Raw genomic sequence first — 24,947 nt, forward strand, 5'->3', positions numbered from 1 at the left:
AGGTCTGAAGTCCTACATCAATGGTCATGATAGGGCTCATATTTAAGGCAATACTTTCAATTGTCAAATGACCATCAGCAAAGCTGTCTGCTTTTATGGCAGGACTGTTCACTGTGGGAAGAAAATTGAGTGTCTGCAAAACCATAGAGCATTAGAGCATTAGAGCATTCAGTTAGCTTTTTCTGCAAGTGACTCATTACACCAATGCGAAGGACTCTGTCCTTGAAGTGACTCACTAACCTGGGTGGAGACTGGTGACATCTGGTGGCTTCCCTTCGAAAATGTAGTTCTTAAAGTTTTCTCCCTCTTTTTGTCATTTCTGAAGGTTACCTCAAAATGCAAATCTCCTTGACCCTTGAGGTGGTTTGTAGATGTCCCCTACACGTCTCAGGCATTTGAATAGCTGGTTCCCAGTTGATGGATTGGGAAGGATTAGGAGGTGTGACCTAGTTGGAAGAGGTGTGCCACTGTGGGCCAGTTTAAGGCTTTAAAACCCTTTGCCATCTCCAATGTACTGTGCACTCCGCCTCCTACTTGCTGCGTCAGACGTGAAATCTCAGCTCTCCTTGACACTTTGATTTTGCTCCACCATCATGAATTAAAATCCTCCAAAACTTTAGGCCTAGTTAAATATTTTATAAGTTACCTTGATCGTGATGTTTTGTCATTGTGAACAGTAACTAACAAAACTGTGTTGTTACCTTTCTCATCACTAATGAAGTGACCCCTCTCTGTGTGTCTTCTCTCTTTGCAAGTGCCTTCTCCCCAAGCAGAGCTGCTGCTGGGTAACTAGAGGACACCTTCCAAAAGAGGTTTCTAACTTCCTTCACTTCTGTCCAATGGTAGGCCACCTTGGAAAGCAGTCTGAAGCCTTTCCACCAAGAACCCTCATTGGTGATGTGGCTTATCACAAGGGGAGGCCAGCTAACTCCTAAAAAAGCAATCTTCATCTGGTATGGTTCAGTGGAAACCATATCACAGCTTTGAGATAGAATTTGAGCCCAAAGCCGGGCTTGGCTACACGCCAGCTGTGTGGCTGTAGGCAAGGTTAGGAACGTCCCTGAGGTCCCAGTACTAACTACATTCCAGGGCTATGTAGTATAGTGAGCTTACAACACGGTCCTAATCACTATCATTAATTTCCGTGGTTTACTTTTTACATTTATTTTATTTTATTTTCTCTCCTATGTGTCCCCCTGAAAGATTTTGTTTTAAAGATGAGGTGTATATGTATAAAGAGAGTCCAAATGATAAAGTCTATCATTTAGGATTAAAGAGTCTAATCCCAAATGATAATGACATTTGTATACAATGTATCATCTCATATCTCACATATATAATGATGGCATATACATTGCATGAGCTTAGCAGTTTGTAGTGAGCAGACCAGACAGGTGGGCGCAAATTGAAGCTGTTTATACTGTATTTCACTTCTCAAAATAAACAACAATGTACATGTGACCTCTACACACACACACACACAAAATCTAAAAATACTCTAAGTATTTACGTTGCAAAAGACAGGTTTAGGCCTTTGCTCTCTTATACCCTACTTTCTTCATATGCAGACTTGTGGGAGTCCAGCACGTTTGTAAGCTGTGTCTCTGGTCCCTTTCCTCAAAGGACTAACCCACTGACACTTGGGGAGCTGGGTTTAGAAACAGGGCTCCCACGTCAATGTCTGAGGTTACTGGTGCTGTGAGAAAACAGCACCGCAAAAAGAAACATCCAGGGGACAGGCTTGTCTTGGCTTAAAACTCTCAGGTCATGGCTGAAGGAAGTCAGGGCAGGAACCTGGAGGCAGCAGCAGATACAGAGGCCATGGAGAAGAGCTGCTTTCTGCCTTGTTTCTTCCTCGTGACTTGTTTAACCTGATTCTTTTTTTCTTTTTTCTTTTTTTTTTTTTTTTTTAATAGCACCCAGGGCCAGAGTAAGCTGGTCCCTTCCACATCAATCACAATCAAGAAAGTACAGCACAGGCTTGCCCACAGGTCAGCCTTGTGGGGGCAATTTCCCAGCTGATATTCCCTCTTCCACAATGACTCTACCTGGTGTCAAGCTGACCTAAACTAGCCGTGCTTCTTTGCGAACATTCTACAGTTCTCTCACCCTCATTCCATATCAGCCTCCATTAGCAACAGTACTTTCAGGTGTTCTAAGAAGTCACCCTCTCCTGTAGCGATGGCACTGGAGGGAGCACTAAGCATCTCCTGGAAGTAAAGTCAAGTAGGACAATTTGGTACTGTGGCATTCACCTTCCTGAGTGCTGGGATTACAGGCGTGCACTATCACACCAGAGTAGTTCAGTGCTTCAGACTGAACCCGAGGCTTTGGGCATGCTAGCCAATGCGTGTGTGTTTCTGTTTGTAAATATGTGCACATGAGTGCATGTTCCCGTTGAGGCCAGAAGGGCGTGTCAGGTCCCTTAGAACTGGATCTATAGGCAGTCATGAGCCACCCAATCATGGTGCTAGGAACTAAATGTGGGTCCTCTGCCCAAGCAATACACACTCCTAGCCACTGAGCCGTCACTCTAGCCCAACTACCCAATCCTACATTTTTTTTAAAAATGCCCTTGACAGGTTGCAAAGAGGTTACCAAATTAACTAACTTTAGTTTGACTCTAGGCTCTGAGAACATATTCAAATGCAGAGTCAGCAGAGGTGTTAACAAAAGAGAACTGTTCCAAGAACTGCCTACTGACACCTTCCCCTTGGTGTCACTCTAAGCTTGCCTTTGGTGCAGCTTACAGAGCTTGGGATGTTTGCTCCTGATACCCGTGCTGGAGTCTCTCTCTGGGTGCTCAGGAGAACTTTGGCACGGAGTTAGCCCAGGAAACCTCATGGCTTCATATTCTGTTTCTGCCCAATTGATAAGTGATTCAGGAACAGAGACTTTCTAATGTAAAGCTGGGCATGAAAGGCTGTAAAGGCCGTTGCTTTGTTCTGCACTGGAGCTTTCAAAATATGGCAGCAAATGTAGAAAAGTCCTTTATTGTTCTTCAAGCAAGGTCAGGGATAGCTTAGGTCGACACGATTTTCTCCCCTGGACTTTAGTCATCCGTATCATTTACCAAGGGCTTTACTTTCATCTTCTCAAGGCCTTCCTTATATGTGCATTGTTGGCATCTGCAGCAAAGGCAAGCCAGGACAAACCATAGCCTCTCTCTCCCTCAGAGGCAGCCCAGTGCAGACTCACCCCCCTCAGTGCCCTCCTCACACCCTGATCCATTGTCAGCATCTCACTCTCACCCCTTGTAGCATTCAGGATGAACTGAACTCCATGGCGACAGGAACATATCCTGACCCATCAGGACATAAACCTCTCTCTGGGCCTGTCTTGTACCTCAGTGACACGAAGCTCTGAGAGAGACACCCTGTCCCTTGCCTCTCCTGTCCCACAGCTGTCCACACTGATGGTCATTCTCTTTTCCATCCTTTCCCTCAAACGCTGGCTTAGGACCCTGCTAAAGCCCTAACACCCAGCGTCTCTCTGCCATGCCATGACCACAGTGGCTCATCTTCTGGTTATGCTTCTTACAGGAAGTACATTTTACCAAAGGGACCCTCCTTGCTCCCTCCGGCACACATGCATGTGCACACACACACATACACACACTCCGGCAATGTAGTGCACCAAGGGCCCCTATACTGTGAGTCAGAAAGTAGCGTCACCTCTTCTGTGCTGCCCCTGACTATTTGTTTGTCTGGCTTTCCAGGACTTGTCCTACAAGGACCGGCATTGGCATGAAGGCTGTTTCCACTGCTTCCGTTGTGGGAGCTCGCTGGTGGACAAGCCCTTTGCCGCCAAGGAGGAGCAGCTGCTGTGCACTGACTGCTATTCCAACGAGTACTCATCCAAGTGCCAGGAATGCAAGAAAACCATCATGCCAGGTCAGACCACATGCCTTCTTCAGGTGCACATGGTACAGGAGAGGCTCTCCTGGCACTCAGCCAGTGGTGGGCTACGAGGTAGCAGTCTCAGTTGGCCATAGACACTGATGATGATATTTCAGTGCTAGTCCCTGAACTAAGCTAAGATGCAGAGGTGGGAGCTGGGTGGTGGCAGTGGAGCATGCTTTAATCTCAGCACTCAGAAGACAAAGGCCTGTGGATCTCTGAGTTTGGGGACAGCCTGGTCTACAAAGCTAGTTCCGGGACAACCAGAGCTATACAGAGAAAAACTGTCCAGAACCCTTCCACAAACAAGTGGGGGTGGGTGGGAGGATGAGGCATATCACTAGGAGATGTGAAATCTCTAGGTGGAACTCCTGTTCAGTCACCCCGTGCTATCTTCAGGGATTGGGTCCAGATACCAAACCCACAGGTTCTCAAGCACCCTATGCAAAAAGCAAAATAAGCAAACAAATAAAGAGCCCTAATGCTTGTTTAGAACATCTTCCCATATATTTTATATCATCTACAAATGCTATATGAATACTGTTCTACTAGGTACTCTGGGAAGTAGTGACCGAAGTCTGTGTATGTTCTCTATGAACACAATTGTTTTCTTTGCGGATACATGAGCTATAGTTGGTTGGATATGCAGCCTGTGGCTAGAGAGAACTGGCCAGTAGAAGAATGTCAGAGGCTCCCTGGGAGTGCCTCTCCTCTGAGGCTCCCTGGACTTGTGTCTCCTCCTCTGAGGCTCCTTGGGCCTGCTTCTCCTCCTCTGAGGCCCCCTGGGTGTGCCTTTCCTCCTCTGCCTCACTTTCACCAATGCATGTGCTTTCTTGCTCTGCCCTGCTTGCTGCATTTGCACTCTGTTATTTCGACAACTATGACTTGTGCTCTGCTCTGCCAGGACTGGCCAAGAGCTACATGTTGCTTATCTAGGAGTGTGGGTGCTGCACCCTCTGCCTGACCTCACGGAGTTATGTCCTAGACAGACAGACATAAAAAAGGACAGAGCCACAACTGAGCAAAGAACTGAGACATAATGATCAGGTGTATCTTTTTCACCTGGAGAAGATGCAGTCATCTCTCTCTCTCTCTCTCTCTCTCTCTCTCTCTCTCTCTCTCTCTCTCTCAGTTTTATGTGAGAAAAATAAATCTTACTTTTAAAAAGTGATTGAACAGGCCATGTATAAGTGCTACACGCCTTCCAAAATCCAAGTATGGCAGAGGCAGAGGTAAAGGTAGGCAGATCTCTGTGAGTTAGAGACCAGCCAAGGTAAGTTAATACACATATAGGGAGGACTGATTGTAGCTCAGTGGTGGAGTGCTTGCCTAGCATGTGGGTTTGATTCCCATTACTGCAAAAATGTATGCAAATACACCTATGCAAGTATGGGATGTAAGAAGCAAATCTTACACACGATGTAAAAAAATGGGCATTAAAGCATGTGAGAGCAGCTCAGAGATTCTGATGCCAGGTGACTAAGAAGGTGGTATTATTTAGAAGCTGACAGGTTTAGAGATAGAATGTGCGTAGCACAGGTGGTAGGTTCAGGGGCCACTGTGAGGAATAGCCTTTACACAATCCATTAAAGGATGTGGAGAGTCAAGTTGCCTTGTACAGCCATTAAAAACACGGGCCTGTAGTTTCTTCTAAGAGCCAAGTAGATTTCAGCATATGTCATATTGACACATGTAGCTACTTCTAGACATGGAGCCCTGTGTAGCTTTGTGGAAAGACACACAAAGGGAGAGCAGACAGAGTCAGTCCATCCGTGGAAGTGTCATTAGGAAGTATAGGCACTCCCTGAAGATGAGGTAGGTCAAAGCAGCACTAAGAAGATCACTTGGATTCAGGGGGAATGGCAAGCTGATTGAGGTTATAGGTAGTTGTGAGCAGATGGGATTTAGGGAAGTGTAGCTTTGGACACAAGGGCTCTGAATCCTTCTTGTGTAGGAGGCTGACAGATCCCATGCAGTGATCCATGCAAGGCCACCTGGCGCCCTCTAGTGGACAAACTGAGTATAGACAGTGAAAGCTTACAAGGCAGTAAGTGTGGTGATGAAATCTTGAACCTGGGCTGTTCAGAAGCTGAGGCAGGAGGACAATTCATTCCAGGCCAGCCTGGTCCATACACAGACAGATTCTATGTAAGATAACTAAATAATTTAAACTATTAAGACAGCTTCTTTGGAATCCTTTAATTATAGGTTTAGAATCAAAGAAAAGCGGACAAAGAAACTTTAAGCCAGGATGTAGTGACACAAGACTTTAATCCCAGCACTTGGGGGGCAGCGGAGGACTCTGTGAGTTCAAGGCCAGCCTGGTCTACAGAAAGAGTTCAAGAATGGCTGAAGCTATACAGAGAAACTCTGTTTCAAAACACAAAGAAGAGGGAGACGAGGAGGAAGGAGAGGAGGAGAAGGAAGAGGAAACTGCTGTAGAACACCATGTGTATCCACTCTGTGGCCCACAAGCTTTGTGTGTCCTAGGACAGCTAACACATTTGTAGATCACAATTCGTATTGCTCTGTCAGTAGGCTGAAAACCCTTGGGACCACCAAAATGTGTGTGAAGTTTTAAAAACGCGAATTGACCTTGGGATTGTGAGTTTTAAAGTACATATTGAGACAGTGATCCACACTTGTGATTTTAAGTTGAAATTTCTTAATGTATTAACTATTTCAGCACTTAGAATTTATAATTTTATAATCATTACTTATAATTTTACAATCATTATTCATAATACCTGTAATTTTAACTTAGTTTTGCAACTAAAGAATTGGAAGTTTGTTAATCAAAGAACTTTTTAAGTAAAACTATCAAATACATTTTTTTGAAAGTGAAGTCTCAAAGAAATTCAGTTTGCTCCACTGACAAATGAGGGCAACACAAAACTTTTAAAAGGATTCTTTTTCTTTAAAAATCACATTCAATGCCCGGTGAGATTGGGGCACATCTTAATCTCAAGCACTCCGTAGATAGAGACAGGCAGATCTCTGAGCTCTAAGCCAGCAAGTTGCATGGTGAGTTACTGTCTAAAAACATCCACAAGAGAATTGTGTTCATCTGAGGCCAAAAGTTTAAGACCAATATGGAAAATATTGAGACCACATGTGATGGGGAGGTAGAAAGAATGCTCACTCGCGTCTTCCAAGTAGTTGAAACTACAAGTATCATCCTATGTCTGGGCGATGCAGACTTTTAAATTCCATTGTGCCAGTAGAAGCAATATTTTATTAGTGTGTGTGTGTGTGTGTGTTTGGTGCATGTAGAAGCAATTGAAGTTGGGGCTGGGAGATGGCTTTGTCAGAAAATGCCTGATTCCCAGCACCTCACAGGGGTGTGTGAGCTGTAAAACCCTCATGTCAGAGCAGCTGTGGAGATTGGACAGGGCTTTAAAGAAGTGCTTCTACAATGTTCACACTGATCTGGCCAGGTGGATGTTGACTGATGCCTCAACTCTACTTACTTGTTCACACGTTCATGAGCTAGCAGGGCTCACAGGGCGGAAGTGACAGGAAGAGGGTCCTGCCACAGTCTGTGCCCGCCCTCACAGCAGCAGCTCACAGGAAGGAGGAGCACTGATTTGGCCACTGGGGTCAAGTGTGGACCCAGGAGGTTCTCAGCCACAGTAACATACTTCCACAGATGTGTAGCGCACCCTCATGTGCAGGGCCATGGTGAGCTAACTCTTCATGGGGACGCGCACTTTGTTGGAAAGATGTCATCACCCCTTATTTCTCTTCTGTCTGCCCCACCTCAGCTACATTAACCATTTTTATCAAGGAGAAAACGTCCCAGAAGCAGCTAATTCCTACAAGAAGGACTGGATGGGAGGCACCACCCATTCTCCAGGGTGTTTCAAAGAGTTTGCATTCATTGCTGTGTGAGGAACATAGGCAATCTGGCTGTTCAGTGCTGTCTACAACATCTGTCAGTGAATGTGTCGTCATTCAGATCAAGAGTCTGGATGATCCCAGCCAACTTTAGTTAATGAGTGAACCTAAAGCCCCCGGTGAGGGGACAAGGTGGGGGGGGGGGGATATGGACAGCTCCTGAGGGACAACACTTAAGACCTATCTCTGGTATTGACCTCTGAGATCTACACATATGTATCATCTCAACCCGCTCACATACAAACACACACACAAACACGACAGAGACAGAGAGACTGAGGCAAAGGCAGAAGCAGAGGCAGAGAGAGAGAGAGAGAGAGAGAGAGAGACAGAGGAGAGTTTAAGTCAGGAGTTTTGAGTTTGCAGTTTCAATGGAGCAAATACTAACTTTAAAATCCAAGGCAACCAACAAAATAATCCTGTGTCATTCGGTAGATGGGTCGATTTAGAGTCGAATTCTGACTTGTGATGCTGTGGATGCTGACGGCCAGTGAACTCTCCGCCAACTGAGCTGCATCCATAGCAGTCAAGCTCTGAGCCTTCTGTGGGAGACTGATTAACCAGCTATAATTTCTGTTTTATTTTTGGCTTGCTCTGTTTTTGGCACAGAAGAGGAATTGCAGAGTTCTGGGTGACAGACTGACATATGGGAAGTATTTGGGGAAGATATATGGGGCGAGAAGTAATACTTTTCCAAAGGAGATAATTAGACCTTCCATAAGACAGATTCTTATTGCTACAACATTTTTTTGTGTGGTTAATATGACTTTTAAATGATGGTGACATAGTGTGACAGGAACAGACACACCCAGCCCAAAAGCACAGCTGGGAGGAGTGGAGAAGACAGAGCAGTGTGGCAATCAACAATAGTGGAATTTTTTTAAGCCACATTAATTACAAATTTAGGGCCCAAGTGGGGCATGACAGTGGGCATTGAAGCATTGCCCATCAAAGGTCCCTCCCACGTCAATCATCATCAACCAAAAAGCTTGCCTACAGGACAATCTGATGAGGGCATTTTCGGAATTGAGGTTCCCTCTTCCCAAGAGATTCTACCTCATATCAAGTTGACAAAAGCAAGCAAGCAAACAAACGAACGAACAAACAAACAAAACCGATCTTAAAAAGAAAAACTAATTAAATCTTTGAGAGTTTTCTGATCAAGAGCCCAGGGAAGTCAATTTGTAGTTCCTCTAGGGGTGGGGGCAGAGCCGCTCTAAGAACCCTCCCATGCTTACAGCCTAGCCACACAGTGGCAGCCAGCCACACAGCAGCAGCCCAGCCACACAGCTGCAGCCCAGCCACACAGCAGCATCCCAGCCACACAGCAGCAGCCCAGCCACACAGCAGCCCAGGCATACAGCTGCAGCACAGCCACACAGCAGCAGCCCAGCCACACAGCAGCAGCCCAGCCACACAGCTGCAGCCCAGCCACACAGCAGCAGCCCAGCCACACAGCGGCAGTTCAGCCACACAGCAGCCCAGGCATACAGCTGCAGCACAGCCACACAGCAGCAGCCCAGCCACACAGTGGCAGCACAGCCACACAGCTGCAGCCCAGCCACACAGCTGCAGCACAGCCACACAGCAGCAGCCCAGCCACACAGCAGCAGCCCAGCCACACAGCAGCAGCCCAGCCACACAGCAGCAGTTCAGCCACACAGCAGCCCAGGCATACAGCTGCAGCCCAGCCACACAGCTGTAGCCCAGCCACACAGCAGCAGCCCAGCCACACAGCGGCAGTTCAGCCACACAGCAGCCCAGGCATACAGCTGCAGCCCAGCCACACAGCAGCCCAGGCATACAGCAGCAGCCCAGCCACACAGCTGTAGCCCAGCCACACAGCAGCAGCCCAGCCACACAGCGGCAGTTCAGCCACACAGCAGCCCAGGCATACAGCTGCAGCACAGCCACACAGCAGCAGTTCAGCCACACAGCTACAGCCAGCCACATAGCAGCCCAGCCACAGAGCAGTAGCCCAGCCACACAGCAGCCCAGCCATACAGCAGCAGCCCAGCCACACAGCAGCATCCCAGCCACACAGTTGCAGCCAGCCACACAGCAGCAGCCCAGCCACACAGCTGCAGCCCAGCCACACAGCGGCAGTTCAGCCACACAGCTGCAGCTGAGGCACAAGGCTGCAGCCAGCCACAAACTCAGCCACATAGCTGCAGCCCAGTCACACAACAGCAGCTCAATCACATAGCTGCAGCCCAATCACAAAGCAGCAGCCAGCCACATTGCTGCAACCCAGCCACATAGCTGTAGCTCAGTCAGCCACACAGCTGCAGCCCAGCCACAGGCTCTACTTACTGCGGCTTCTGTTCCCCCCTTTCAGCTTTGTTTGTTCACTTCTGCAGTGTCCCACCCTCTTCTGTATGACTCTTGCGGATCCCCAGTCCCTCCAGTTTTCCCTGTCCCTCACACCTAGAAGACAAGTGCTAGGATCTTTCATGCTTGGGAGCAGGCAGGCAGGCCCTGGGGAGGTAAAGGTACAGAGGAAGGACTGGCATTTGCAGAGAGCAGCTGGGCCAGCTCCACACACAGGGTGTTTTGTTTTTTGGTATTACTATACCAGCATGGGTGTGAGACAAACGGACAGGAAGCTCACACTTGCAGGGTGCCTCATTTCCTTCACTTGGGTTCTGGGACATTGCTGTGAAGCCAGAGGGCAGAGGAGTCTCAGAGGCCTTTTGCTGTAGTGAGTACACCTAGCCTGGCATCCACCCCACTGAGGCACCTCCTTATGCCCTATTGTGCCAGGAGAAGAACCTGAGGGGTCTTTGCTACATGCCCTAGGTGTGGCCAGGAGCTATGTGGGCCTTGGTCTGCTCACCTCACAGGGAGGTTGTGGTCTGTAAGACTCTCCGCTATCAGTGCACAGCTAAGTGAACCCTGCCAATCAGAGTTACTTTGAACATAGAAGCAGTACAGCTGATGTCCCTCTGTACACTGCAGGACATGTGCCATAGCATTGACCCTCTGTGCTTTACCTCTTAGGAAGCCTCTTGGATGCTGTTGATGTCCTTGCTGAACAGCAATTAGGCCGTGGGAGACAAGCTGTTTTGTTTCTCTCTCTGCCTGTCAGTACAGGCTCCACCCCAGCTCCTGTGCTGGACTCCTGGATCTCCTGGGTAGCAATGACAGTTCTGAAGTCACAGACTCTCAAAAGGATATCACACCCACTCCCAACAAGTCTTAGAAATTTGTCTGCCTTAAAGTCTCAGTTCAGGGGCTGTTGAAAGATAGGAACCCTTAGCGCCAGCCACGGCATGGCTCTTTGAAATTTCCACCTGCCTTTGGGACAGATTCATGGCAGTCTGTTAGTGAGCCCGGAGGTGCCAGAAATGCAAGGGATGGAAAGTATGACAGCTGAGGGGCATCCTTCACACTGCACCTTCTGCTGGAGCATCCGGAGTCCACAGAGCAGTGGGCTGGAGGCAGAGAGGTTTCCTTTGAGTTGCTCTTGAGAGTTCCTACCCTTGAGGAAGTGTTGGTCTTTACTCCGATGTTCAGCTGATTGTGCGCGGCTTCCCTGTTGCTTCATTCTAAGTCTGCTGCCTGCAAGCAGTAATCCCATCTATAAACCCTATTCACAGCCGCATCGAGACCGGGGTGTGGGGGGGGCGGATTTCTTGTTGCTGTTGTTTAGACGTTAGGAGATAGCATCTCTCTGCATTGCCAGGCCTGCCTCAAACTCTGGGCTCAAGTGATCCTCTTGCCTCAGCCTTCTGAATGGCTGGCACTACCGACATGCCTGTCCATAGAAATGACCCTGACTTGGTCACTACTCACTGTTTATAATCATCGCTTAGAATTATATTACTCATTTAGATACACCTGGATATCACTTACAGTATTATACTCTGTTAGATGAATATAAATATTATATACCAATCACAGCATGAAACAAAAGAACCAGGTGAACAGTGGGCGGAGCTTCTGTGGAGTAGATTCAGGGGAGAGACTCACTCTAAGTCCCACTCCTTACCCAGCCTGATACACACACACACATCGTAAGCCTGTCCTGAATGCTAGGCTCCGGTTAGCAGGTTTCTTGTTGACATCGGAGGCAGGAGGGTTGGAGGAGACTCGCCTGCTGTGATCTTGCACCCCTGTGTTCCTGATTCCTCACTTGTCTGTGTGGATGGGGATAGAGCCGTGCTGGCCGCATCGCATGGTAACTACAGATTGTTGCCATGGCACTGTGGCCTCCCTAGCACTTTCCCTGCAGGTACAATTCCTTAACCCAGTGTTGCTATAAGATTTACTTCAGAGACCAACATGGTGACATATGCTTATAATCCCAGAACTCATGAGGTAGAGGCAGAAGTTCTAGACTAGCCTGCTCTGCATTATGAATTCTCCAGCAGGAAGAGCAACAAAGCCAGACCCTGTTCCAAGAAACTAAAACGTATTTACTTCAGCACACACGAAGAGTGAGGCAGCCTCTGGAGAGTTGTAGCTGTGTGTGTTCAGTGAGAAATCATTTGATTGGTGGCCTTCCTAACAGCTTCAGCTCTGAGAGACAAGAGTAGGGGACCGAGGTGTACACGGTAGTAAAGGAGCCAGCCCCTGGATGCCCAAAACCACATTTTTAAAAACTACCAGTTCTCACCTGAATTCTGCTTGTTTAATGGCATTTTCACTTCAGGATCTATCACCCCAGGACAGACTGTGTACCTCTACTTTAAAAGTCACTGTGTGTTACCCACACATGTGTCCTGCATGTTTTACATAGCCTATGTAAGTTAGAAGCTGAGTTTCCGTTCTTGGAAGTGACCCAAGAATGTTGTCTAGTAGCCACGTCACAATTCTCAGTGCATCGCTAGCACCACAGCACAGATGTCTCCTGACTAGTCTTCCAGCCGGCTAAGGGACAGCCCAAGCCTTGCTGTTGTGACTGAGAGCTAAGGACTAGTTCACAGCCGCTTGCATTCTTCAGGGGATTTCTGCTGGGGCTGGAGTAGTTGGACCCTTCCAGCTACTCACAGCTGTTCCTGGAGCCTCAGGTGAAGTCTGATGGATGTGCCATCACTCAGCCCATATTCTACATCCTTTATAGGATCATCACAGTGGGGGAAAAAATTTCCCATCAAATCCACAAAATCTAGATGTGGTACTGTATGGAGAATCCCCACGCTACTTTACAGGCTGAGACAGGAGGATTGTGAGGTCAAGGCCAACCAGAGCTAGATAGCAACACCTTATAATTTTTCTTTAAACCAGAAATGTTTCTTGTTTTGTTTTTTCAGTTGAAGATGACACATTGTCTGTCACAAGCTCAACTGTTCTGCAGCTCCTGTGCTGTGGGAAAAAGAGCAGAGGCTATGAGAGGAAATGGTAGAGCTTGGCAGCGCTCTACAAAGACCCTGTTTGGGGGCCCTGGGTATGGAGTCCTTCCTAGCACACAATTCTCAATACCATAAAATGGACAAAATAAACCCCATTTAAGAAGCAGACAGTGCCGGATGTGGTGGTGCACGCCCTTAATCCCAGCACTTGGGAGGCAGAGGTAGACGTATCTCTGTGAGTTTGAGGCCAGCCTGATCCACAAAGCAAGTCCAGGCCAGCCAAGAGTACACAGAGAAACCCTGTCTTGAAAAACAAAAAGCAAAACAAAATAAAAAGAGAAGCAGACAGTAGTGCGGATCTGGTCCACAGACTTGGCTGTGGGCTGTCCATAAGGTACCATATACAAGACACCCCACTCTCTTTCCTTACCCATGACCTCCTTTCCCAGTCTACTGCATCATACAAGGATGCTCGCACACAACTTCAGTTCTGAATTCGCTCATTTTATAAATATACACACATGTTAGGGGATACAAAAAAAAAAATCAGCCCTCAGCAGAGTGCTTGCTGTTGTTCAAGGCTGTTAGTAGAGGAGTTTCTGTTTTCTAGGACGTACTGATGAAGAGTGATAGAAATGTCCAATGGCAGTGGTGACTAGAGCTCACAGCACAGTGTGGCTCACACAGCCAGATGTACACAGTGGGTGTTGCAGGAGTGCCTTGCTGCACTGGGCTTGAGGATCCAGATCATTATTCCACACACATTCATTTCATTTACTATTACCTTGTGTCTGTGTGTGCACATGGTGTGTGTCGGGTGAGGGGGGGCGGCACACATATTCCATAGTGTGTATCAGGGGGAGCACACATATTCCACAGTGTGTGTTGGGCAGGGGGGAGGGGCACACATATCCCACTGTGTGTGTTGGGGGGATGAGGGGGGCACAATATCCCACAGTGTGTGTCAGGGGCACACATATCCCACAGTGTGTGTTGGGCCTGGCGGGGGGAGCACATATATTCCACAGTGTGTGTCAGGCAGGGGGGCACACATATCCCACAGTGTGTGTCAGGGGGGCACACATATTCCATAGTGTGTGTCCAGGGGACACACGTATTCCACAGTGTGTGTTGGGGGGCCTGGGGGGCACACATATCCCACAGTGTGTATCGGGGGGCAGGGGGGCACATACATCCCACAGTGTACCTTTTGGCTTATTCCTCTGTAGTGGATCCTGGAGATCTGATTCTGGTTGTCAAGCTCTCACAGCAAAATCATTTTACCTGCTGAGCCATGGCGGTGGCCTGTAGTCACTTCTGCTTCCCTGCCAACCAGAGGGATGCTGATTAATGGAAGTACAACAGGAGGATGTGGAGGTTCCCTCCATCTTAGCAAGGATCTCTGAGACCCACCACCAATAGTACTAAGCCTGCATTTACTCCACTTTATGATAAAATGTGATGTGCAATACACAATTCGACACAATACAATTGAGTAAAATAAGGTTATACGACCTCAAGGACTGTGGTGCCATGCTAGTTGGTCTTGTCACTGACATGGGTGGGTAGCATGTACAGGATGGATGTCGTGGGCAACCGGACAATACCTATCCTTGTAGACCTGGGTGGGGGATGTGATATCTCATCACACTATCCAGAATGGTGTGCAACTTTCTTTTTTTATTTTATCTTATTAATTTATTCAGATTACAATTTAATTGTTATCCCATCACTTGTATCTTCTCATTCCTCCCTCCCTCCCGCTTTCACCCTATTCCCCTCCCCTAGGTCTATGACCAAAGGGGACCTCCTCCCTCACTATATGGTTATAGGCTATCAAGTCTCATCTTGGTATCCTGCTTATTCTTTTTTTTTTTTTTTTTTTTTTTTGAGTGCCATCAGGCCACCCCACCAGAGGGAGGTGGTTAAAAGGGGGCACCAGAGTTCATGTCAAAGTCAGTCCCTGGTCTCCACATAACTGTGGAGAATGTCCTGTCCATTGGGTAGATCAGAGTAGGGTGATGTTTACTATTGTATTGTCCTTGGTTAGTGCAACAGTTTGAGCAGGCCCCCTGGGCCCTGATCCACCTGCAACTTTCTTTAATGAATGAATGATTTGTTTCTGAGATTTTCCATTAAATATTTTCAGTTTGGTAACAGATAACTGAAGCCATGAAAGTCAAACTCTGAGCACAGGGAGATTGTTGCTGTCGACATGTAGTGACCTTTACTAAACCCCGCCCCATAAGGACTAGCTAAATCTTGCTGGATTTTGTCTGTGTTCCATGAGGTAGAAAGCCACTAACATTTTTATTTTCATTTAACATTTCCAGCCTCCATATTAAATGTAAACCCCAAATACCTACTACATAACTTTTTGTTCTAGGAGTGCATGTATAGCATTGAAACAAGAGGCAAAATAGTAACCATGTCGAGTTAGAGGTGAGCCTTTGAGAGCAGAGAGACTCACCCCATCAGGCGAGTAACAGGCACTGGGTGCACTGGGACTCCAAGCCAGCCAAATGACAGCTGGGTGATTGATTTCTCCTGCTTCTGACCACAGGTACCCGCAAGATGGAGTATAAGGGCAGCAGCTGGCATGAGACCTGCTTCACCTGCCAGCGCTGCCAGCAGCCCATCGGAACCAAGAGCTTCATACCTAAGGACAACCAGAACTTCTGCGTGCCCTGCTATGAGAAGCAGTATGCCCTGCAGTGCGTGCAGTGCAAAAAGGTGCTGGGGTCCTCCAGGGCCTCGCGCCCTTCCCAGCTCCCACTCTCAGCCCGGCTGCGGTCACACAGATGTGCTATGAGTGCTTGGCTGTTCCTGACTCACATGTTTGTTCTCATGGGCATCTGAGCATGAGATGCACATCTTTTTGGTCTGTGATTTGGCCTTTTTATTTCCCCAAAGAGATGAGCTCTGAGAAAAATAATTGTCCCTTTAGGAACATTTTCAAATGTTTATGACCTGATTGTGGAGGGAAGGGAAACTCCCTACCTTAATCTGTCTCTGTTAAGTAGATCTAGAATAAACAAGAACCACAAAAGAGAGCCAGGCGGTAGTGGCGCAAGCCTTTAATCCCAGCACTTGGGAGGCAGAGGCAGGTGGATCACTGTGAGTTCGAGGCCAGCCTGGTCTACAAAGTGAGTCCAGGGCAGCCAGGGATACACAGAGAAACCCTGTCTCAAAAAACAAACAAACAAACAAACAAAAAGAACCACAAAAGAGGTCTGCCACTCTCTCCTGCACACAGCTCCATGGATAGTGGCATTTCCGGGGCCTCAATGCCATTAGGACTTACCTGAGCCTGTTAAGTTAAGCCTTTCCCCTCCCTCATTTTCCTACTCACCTGTGCCTCCTCCCTCCCTCCCTTCCTCCCTCCCTCCCTCCCTCTCTCATTGCCCTGCTCATATGTGCCCTCCCCTCTTCTTGCTTCCATGCTCCACTGTTCCCCACCACATTTATGGTTGCTCTTTGCTGAACTTCCTCCTGCATGCTAAGTTCTTGTTTCTTCCATGGTATCTTTGTGCTGTGCAGCTCCTTCTTCTGGCTTGGGAACAGTTTGGTCCCTTTCAGTAAAGCTCATCTTGATGTGGCAGGGGATCTCACTTGCGGTTCACCCATCATGAACTCTGTAAGCCAGGCAGGTAGCACATCATGAATGCCTCGTTTACTCCTGTATGTTTAATGGCCATAGAATCTATACATTTGTATACATGCACAGCAAAAACATGAGTACTGTTTAGAGGTCATTGACCTTGAGATAAGCCCCACTGTCAGGCCTACAAACCTGTAGGCACCCCTACAAACTCCACATTGTAAAACCATGATGACATTTCCTGTGGCTCCTTTAAGTTATTCCCTCCAGTCAACGGCCCATCTGTGTGGTCCTTTTAGTTACAAAAGTGCAGGTGGCACTGCCCAATAGGTGCATGCCTTTGCATGTGTGCTCCCTAAATGTACTCAGTGCTTTCAAGCTAGGCACATCCCTCATTGGGATCTGAGGGCAATCAAGACATTCAATGGCTGGGTTTTAATCTAGGTGGAGATGGCTCTTCAGGCAGCAGGTGACTAGATGCATGTGCTGTGAGACAGAACAGAGTGTTCATAGAGTAGACAACAAAAGGAACCATGTAAGCTGAGATGGCGTGAAGGCTTTGGGTGTTTTGGAAAGAACTCTCCAAGAAAGCTCTGCTTAGGCTGAAGGGCAGCTGAACCTGCTGATGTGCTGTGGAGAGGGGTGGATGATGTGAGGAGATGTGGAGGGAGTGGGAAAGAGTGGAAGGTATGAAGAGAGGTGGAGCAGTGGGAGGGGTGAATAAATGGGCTGAGAAGAGGTAGAAGGCTTAGAGGGAGGGGAGGCAGTGGAGGGGGTGGGGAGTGCAGGGTGGAGGAGACAGTGGGAAGTGTGAGGGGGTGGAGGGTATTGAATCCAGAACATAGAGGGAGGAGCAAGGAGGAACTCTAAGCAAAGTAAACATTACATCACATGTAGACCCAGAATATTTTCCATAAATTCTTTTCCTGGGGCTGGGGAGTGACAGGCAAATGATTTCTGATGTGTGGTGTAGCACCTATTTTTTTGTTTTGTTTTGTTTTTGTTTTTGGTTATATTTATTTATTTATTTAGGTTTTTTCGAGATAGGGTTTCTCTGTGTGGCCTTGGATGTCCTGAACTCACTTTTGTGGACCAGGCTGGCCTTGAACTCACAGCAACCCACCTGCCTCTGCCTCCCAAGTGCTGGGATTAAAGGCGTGTGCCACCATACCCGGATGTAGCACCTACTTTTTTACTCTATTTTATTTGGGTTTCTTATACCTCTACCTCCTTTCCAATCCCCCAATAGTAGGTAGGATAGAAAGAAGGTTAGGCAAAAAAGGAGATTTAGACTTCTTTAGACTTAGTTCCTTGAGGGCAATTTCAATCTTAGCAGTCCGGCTAACCAGCAAACCAGCAAACAGCAAGCACAGAGATAGGATGAACCAGCAGCTGTCTTCTTCCTCCTCAGACTGCTTTTCCTCTCTTGGCCCTGGCATTTATACCATCTGAGGCTTCAGAATTAAACTATCTGCAGCTGGCCAAGATCATGCCCCTCTCTGAGCCCGTAAGAGGCAATCATAGTTACCAGCTGTGGACAACCTAAAAGCAGCCCCATATCCCACACTTGGGATTAAAACAAAAAAACATTTTTACAAAATTGAATTATTAAACCAAAGCTTCCACCACAGTATGGTTTAATGGCAAGAGGGCAGGGCAGAAGTGAGTACTGATTCTGTTTCCTACCAGCTCTGACTTAATTCTTGGGCAATGCCTAGGTCTTGGTAACTTCATCAGTAGCATGCTGCACAAGCTCCATACAAGGACCTCAGAAATTGCTAAATGCTACCTTACTGTTCAAAAAGTAAAAAAAAAAAAAAAAAAGCACTAAGGTGTGGCCTGGAGTATGTTCATTTCATCTTCTGTTGTGACTGCATGCTGATCTGAGACCTATTTAGACTTGCCATTAGTTAAATTCACACGAGAAGCAGTATTTGGAGGTTACAGGACGCAGCTGAGGTATGGCAAGCTGTTTATCACCTTGTAGCTTCTTCATGAACCTTCTCTGACTGTAAGACAGGCTGAGGATAACAGCTCCCACAATGCTGCTCCCTTCAGGCCACACCAGCAGATGCCCATTTCAGGTGTCTTTAAGCCTCTCCCTTCCTGCACCTCTAGTTACTACTACACAGGCTGAGCATGAGATTAGAGCTGGAGCATCACCACTTGCCAGGATCTGAAAGAAGGCTTCCACAGAGATGTGTCCCTCTCTTTGTCACTCCGCCTCTGTAGATAGACCTGAAATGCTGAGGTCTCTTAGCCATGTCTTGTCTCAGCTACAGGGTTACAATACCCTCAGAGTTGTTTCTGGTCACCACTTTCCTATTTGGGACAGTTCCCCATAGCACCCATGCCTTCCGTTCCCCTGCGCTCCTGTGACACCTAAAGACCCAGCATCAGCAGGGAGAAAGCCAGAAAGCTACAAGGGTGGTATGGATGGTAGGTACAAGGTGCCTGAGGTATGAGGCTTCTTTACCACTTTAACAAGCTGGACATTTGTGGGGGCTGGGGTTGTCTCACATCATCGACTGGCAACAGGGGTGACAGATGTCTTCCAGGAATGCATGAGCTCTAACTCTTCCACTTGTCTCCCCCCAGCCTATCACCACAGGAGGTGTTACTTACCGGGAGCAGCCTTGGCACAAGGAGTGCTTTGTGTGCACAGCCTGCAAGAAGCAGCTATCTGGGCAACGATTCACGGCACGGGATGAGTTTCCATACTGCCTGACCTGCTTCTGTGACCTGTATGCCAAGAAGTGTGCTGGGTGCACCAATCCCATCAGCGGTGAGTCCTGGAAAGGCCACTGCCAGGGCATAGGCTGTCTGCTTCCTAGAGCAACATGAAAGTCTAGAATGTTAGCATGAGTGTCAGCTGGTGACTGATGATTTTTCCCCATAAGCCTAGTCATGGAGAACCATTGGCCTGTTGTTGAGTGTTTCTGCTTGGGTCTATGAGTCTGTTGTAGTCACACAAGGAAAATGAATGGTGCATTTCAGCCTCCACAGCAGACCTGGTATTTGAAGTGTCCATGTCAACTTAGGGAGACTCTTATAATCAAAGACAACTGGATGGGGGCACATTCTAAGTAGTTTATTCAGAGCACAATCCTCAAAGAGTTTGACAACATGAGAGCCCATGAAGCTATACCTTTGTGTTCCAGCTCCCTTCCTTTTCCTGCTTTGTTGTTGTTGTTGTTGTTTTGTTTTGGGGTTTTTTTTTTCCATTGTTATTGTTTTTTGTTTTGTTTTGTTTTGTTTTTTTCATTGTTATTGTTTTGGTTTTTTTTTTTTTTTTTTTTTTTTTTTTTCTTCAAAAAGGGTTTCTCTGTATAGCCCTCGCTGTCCTGGGACTCATTCTGTAGACCAGGCTGGACATGAACTCACAGAGATCCCCTTGCCTCATATATGCTGGGATTAAAGGAGTGCACCACTACTACCTGGCCTCCAGCTCCTTTAAATAAATGTGATTTAGAAGATTCATCCAATGACATGGGGTTGGTTTTTGTTTTCACATTTTTGTGACTCGGGGGAAGGGCATTTTCATGTAGCACCCCTAAGTGTAGGAAGACAGCGTGTCCCAACAGAGGAAGTACATCAGAGAAGGTTTATTTGAGCATTCTAGTTTTTTTGCCCAGTTTTAATGTCAACGATTCTAAGTTATATTACAGTGTCTCAAATTCAAAGAGAAGCACACATAAAATAACATCTTTGAGTTAGTCATTTGAAATTGGACAAAGGATTTTAAAAACCTACTCTGTCTTTCTTAAAGCCGTAGTTCAGTATGTGCTAATTCAGTGTTGTTAGGGACATTATAGGATATAAGCAACATAAAAATAAGGATTGAATATACATATAAGTTAAGTTAACATATACATGCTGCATATATTTATTGCATATAAAATGCATATATCTCCTTTAGGAGTCTTCCCTTTGTTCTCTTTGGCTCCTGTTTCTACCGCTTATTGCATATGCTGGCACTTCAGGGCAAAAATAGAGCCTCAAAAGAGGCGCTCAGTCTGTGACTCCTGCCCTCCATGGTGCTGCCATGCCTTTCTTCACACACTCGCTCCCCTCCACCAGGGCTCCTCTTTGCCCCAGCTCTCTGCTGTAGAACCTAACAAGGGTGTGAGAAGTATGGAATGGCAAAGATGCCAGGGTGTCTTAAAAGCCTCTTGGAGGGAAGCTGGAGGGTGACTCAGTGGTTAAGATGCTTTTCCAGAGAACCTGGGTTCAAGTCCCAGCACCCATATGGTGGTAAACACTGTAACTTCAGTTCCAGGGATCCAACACCCTCTTCTGGCCATTTGCACACCATGATGCCCAGATGTATATTTAGGTAAACACATAAAAATTAAGATAAAAATCTCAAAAATAGTTAAAAGGCATCTTGGGTTTACAGCTCACTCAGATCCATGTGCTATGAAGAGACACTACCATTTATCAAGCTTTTAGCAGCTCTAGGAACTTTCCAGAGCTTCCTAGGTAACTCAGAGGTATAGAAAATTACAATGGCAGTCCTGAAGCCCAAATTGGGTTCCGCCTAGAGCCAGTGCAAGGCTCTGGTTCTAGAAGTAGGAAAGGCAATTTATATGTTGCTGCTTTTTCCTTGTGGTTCTGTGGATTGAATCCAGGACATCACACATACAAGCACTCTGCTATTGAGTTACATTTTCAACTTCAGGAATTCCACCACCACCACCCTCTTTTGTTGTTGCTACAAGCTATTTAGGGAAAGAAGGCTGCCTGAGCTTTGCTGGTGTGTCCTCCATCAGGAACAGAAGTGGCCTTTGGAAGGGCACAAGTACTTCACAGAGATGCACGCTAAGACCTAGCCTTAGCATGGCTTGCCAAACAGGCAGAGTTAGACATTTCCCAATGTGGAAGGGCTTGCTACAATAGGACCTAACTGTTGAGTTAGTCTTTATAAGTCTGACAACTTGATAGCAGTAGAATGCTGTAGGTGTAGCTACTTTGTTACAGTATGGTTTATCACACCGAACTTTTGGTGACTGAAATTCATCCTCTAAACTTAACCAGAACAGATGGTAATGTTGACTTAAGTCCATGCATTCCATTCTTCTTTGTCAGGATGTCCAGTGGCCATACAGAGCACATGTTGTTGATTATGCAATCAGCACTCTGCATAACTTAAACATCATGTTGGGACTAGTCAAACATGAGTCAGAAGAAGGATGGAAGCGAGTTAGTTTTCTTGTTTATCAGCCCTGGAGCCCAGGCCGTTGCTCAATGCTCAACTGCTTCCGTGGCACGCCCGATCCTGGCCCTGCCTCCAGGGCTATGAAAAGTTGAACTGTGGGTTTGCTCAGTCCTTAGCAAGTTCAGGGGCAGCTCTGGCCTGTGATTCTGCCTTCCTTCGCTGCACAGTACCTCAACACACTGAGCCCTTCCTCTCATCCCCAGCTCCCGCTTCTGCAGCTGGTCCCAGGGTCACCCCTGTGAAGGCTGGTCCTTTCTTAGCCCTTCTCTTCAGCCTCCCTACATCCACTCCCTTTGTTATAGCGCTCAGCAAAGGCACAGGGAATCTGCCCCCTTTTCTTGTGGGGAGAACACAGATAATAATCAAGGAAACAGCAGGCACATTTCTTCCTACAGTGCCGGGGATGGGAGCCAGGATTGTTCTACCGCTGAGCTACACTCCCTGACTAAACTGGCACTTGGTCATGGTGTTATCATACCCTTGTGTCTGTTCTTCTGATGACCCTGAGTTCCTTGAGGTTGAGGAGGGTTGTTGGTTATGTGTAAATTCTCTGCTCTCAGTTGCTTATCTGGAGCTCACTGTGCGTATGTCCTACAGTGAGCCCAAGCTGAAGCAGATCCAACTGTAATTTCTTTCTCAGCTTTGCTGCAGTTGGTCACCTGGTGACAGCTCATCCTGTGTTTTTTCTTTTGCGCACAGGTCTCGGTGGCACAAAGTACATCTCTTTCGAGGAACGTCAATGGCACAACGACTGCTTTAACTGCAAGAAATGCTCCCTGTCCCTGGTAGGGCGAGGCTTCCTTACAGAGAGAGATGACATCCTCTGTCCTGACTGTGGGAAGGACATCTGAAGGCAGCCCAGGAGCCACAGCACATGGCGCAGAGGTCCCGGTGTTTTCCCACCAGCCACCAGGAGGCTTCTTGCTGCCCTCCCTGGCTTCATGTTTGTTTGAAACCCTTTAGTTCTCTGTACTACTTCAGTCCCAGGGGGAGAAAACCCATCTGTAAATAAATCCTGGATGGGAAGATGGCTTCAAGTTTTGTAGCAATGCAAGGCAGATTAAATGAAAAAGTATCGACTGCCTTCTTTCACAGCCTATTTAATTGTTAAGTGCAATTAACATTTGTTATGAACTTGAATGCGTTTTCAAGGGAGAGCTGGACGTGCAGCTTTGTAACTTCCTTTTTGTGTAAAAGCTAGAGTTAAGATTTATGTGACTTAGAATAAAGTTATTCAGAATAAAACCTTTTGCCAAGCACCATGTGGGAACTGGTTAAATGTCAGAGTCTTACTTTAGATAATCTTTTGAGCGGCAGTGAGCACTGCCTGAAGTAGGTTCTGTTGGTCAGGGTAGGTGGGGCTGGGGCGGTGGCCATTACATGCACCACACCTTGTTTCCAGAAAGCCCTCTGGTAGCGCCATGCTTCCTGGCACTAACTTTCCTCCTCCACAAGCTCTCCTTCTCCTGGAACACAACTATTCTTCATTTGATCTGTAAATCTACGTTCCATAATATGAATGGTGGCAACACTATGAGGCTAATGACAGAGAGCCCCGATTTTGAGTCACTTGGTATATAGATCTGTGTAAGCAACTGACTGCCTTCTCGATCATCAAGTGAAGACAGAAGCAACATAGGCAAGAGACAGAACCTAGTTTCCTTACCACCGTCGGCTCATCACAAGGGAAAGCACAGTGAGACACTGAAGTTGTCGTGTGTGTGTGTGTGTGTGTGTGTGTGTGTGTAGGAGGTGTTGGAACCTCACTCTGCACCAGCCCTGCTTCAGCTTCAGGGCAGGGATTACGAGATGGTCTATTGTATCCCACTCATGGTCAGGTGTCACTAAAGCAGAAAACAGTGCACCGGCACACAGAGAACCCAGACCATGGCAGCAGTCTGTAGAAGACTCTTGCTTACTGGCTAAACGAGGATACTGTGAGCCCAATTTGTGTGCCTGACAATGCATTAATTTCTCTTCAGGATGGGAGCATGGCAATATCTCTTCCTTTTAGTCACTAAAAGAAGGCATTCTGATAAAGAGGTAAGCTGTGCATAAGAAAATACCTCTGTTTGGTATACAAATGTAAAATCAGTTTATTTATTTTTTTATAATATTTATTTTTGTTTTTTATAATATGAAACATGTATATGATGCATAGGAGTCATTTTTCACTCACCATTTCCTCCTCTAGTCCCCTTCCCATTCCTGCTGAACCTCAACAAGTCCTTCATGCTGTAACCCACCTAGTTTTATTAGGGTTGCTTGCATGAGCACTGGTGGGGTTATTTCCTCAAGCGTGGACAATATGCCAACGGAAGAAAGTTACTCCTCCCTCTCAACAATCATCAATTACAATAGCTCCTAAACGAGGGGTGGGGCCTTATAAACCCCTCATTCGTACACGATGGGTTTCTGTGGGACCCCATCCTGCACTGATAACCAGGACTGCTGATTTCATGAGTAACATCGCCATGCCATCTCCAGACAGCAGCATTTTGCATCAGGCCTCCCTGTCCTCTGACTCTTACATCCCACCATCTTTCCTGCAGTGTTCCCTTGGATGGAGTGATACAGCTAACCTAACCCACTCAGGCTGAGCACACAGGCACTTATTCATCACCCACTGCAAAGAAAGCATCTCCACCCACGGCTGAGAGAAGCACCTATCCGTGGGTATAAACAAGTATTGGGAAGGCAATTTGATACAAAGTGCATTTAGCAAAACAATAGCAGGGTCTCCTTTGGTGCTTATGATGTCCCCACTGGCTTCTCAGGTCAGATTTTTTTTTTAGTCTGCGTGATGTTTAGCAGCATGTGATGTGGGTTTGGTGGTTTGAATGAGATGTTCCCCGAAATCTCAAGCCTTTGAACACTTGCTCCCCAGTGGATGGCGAAGTCTGGGGAGGTTATGCAGCCTTTAAGAGGTAGAGCCTTCCTGGAGGAATATGTCACTGCGGGTAGATTTTTGAGGTTTTACAGTCTCATCCAACTTCCAATTCATTCTCTGCTTCCTGTGTGTGGATATAGATTCGATC

The 24,947-nt window shown here is 47.0% G+C and overlaps 1 protein-coding gene across 2 annotated transcripts in view; it reads left to right on the forward strand.

Annotated features, from left to right (window-relative positions):
* Nucleotides 1–22,775, forward strand: part of Fhl2 (four and a half LIM domains 2) — a 73,252-nt gene extending 50,477 nt beyond the window's left edge. For both annotated transcript variants that reach the window (XM_051152690.1, XM_051152691.1), the window contains exons 3-6: nt 3,719–3,893; nt 15,654–15,823; nt 19,290–19,476; nt 22,609–22,775. In XM_051152690.1, the coding sequence (XP_051008647.1) occupies nt 3,719–3,893; nt 15,654–15,823; nt 19,290–19,476; nt 22,609–22,760 (684 nt within the window). In that variant the 3' untranslated portion in view covers nt 22,761–22,775. The remainder of the gene's footprint in view (nt 1–3,718; nt 3,894–15,653; nt 15,824–19,289; nt 19,477–22,608) is intronic.
* Nucleotides 22,776–24,947: the final 2,172 nt, after the last annotated feature.

This window comes from Acomys russatus, chromosome 11, assembly GCF_903995435.1.
Source record: "Acomys russatus chromosome 11, mAcoRus1.1, whole genome shotgun sequence".
In the NCBI taxonomy this organism is placed as follows: Eukaryota; Metazoa; Chordata; class Mammalia; order Rodentia; family Muridae; genus Acomys; species Acomys russatus.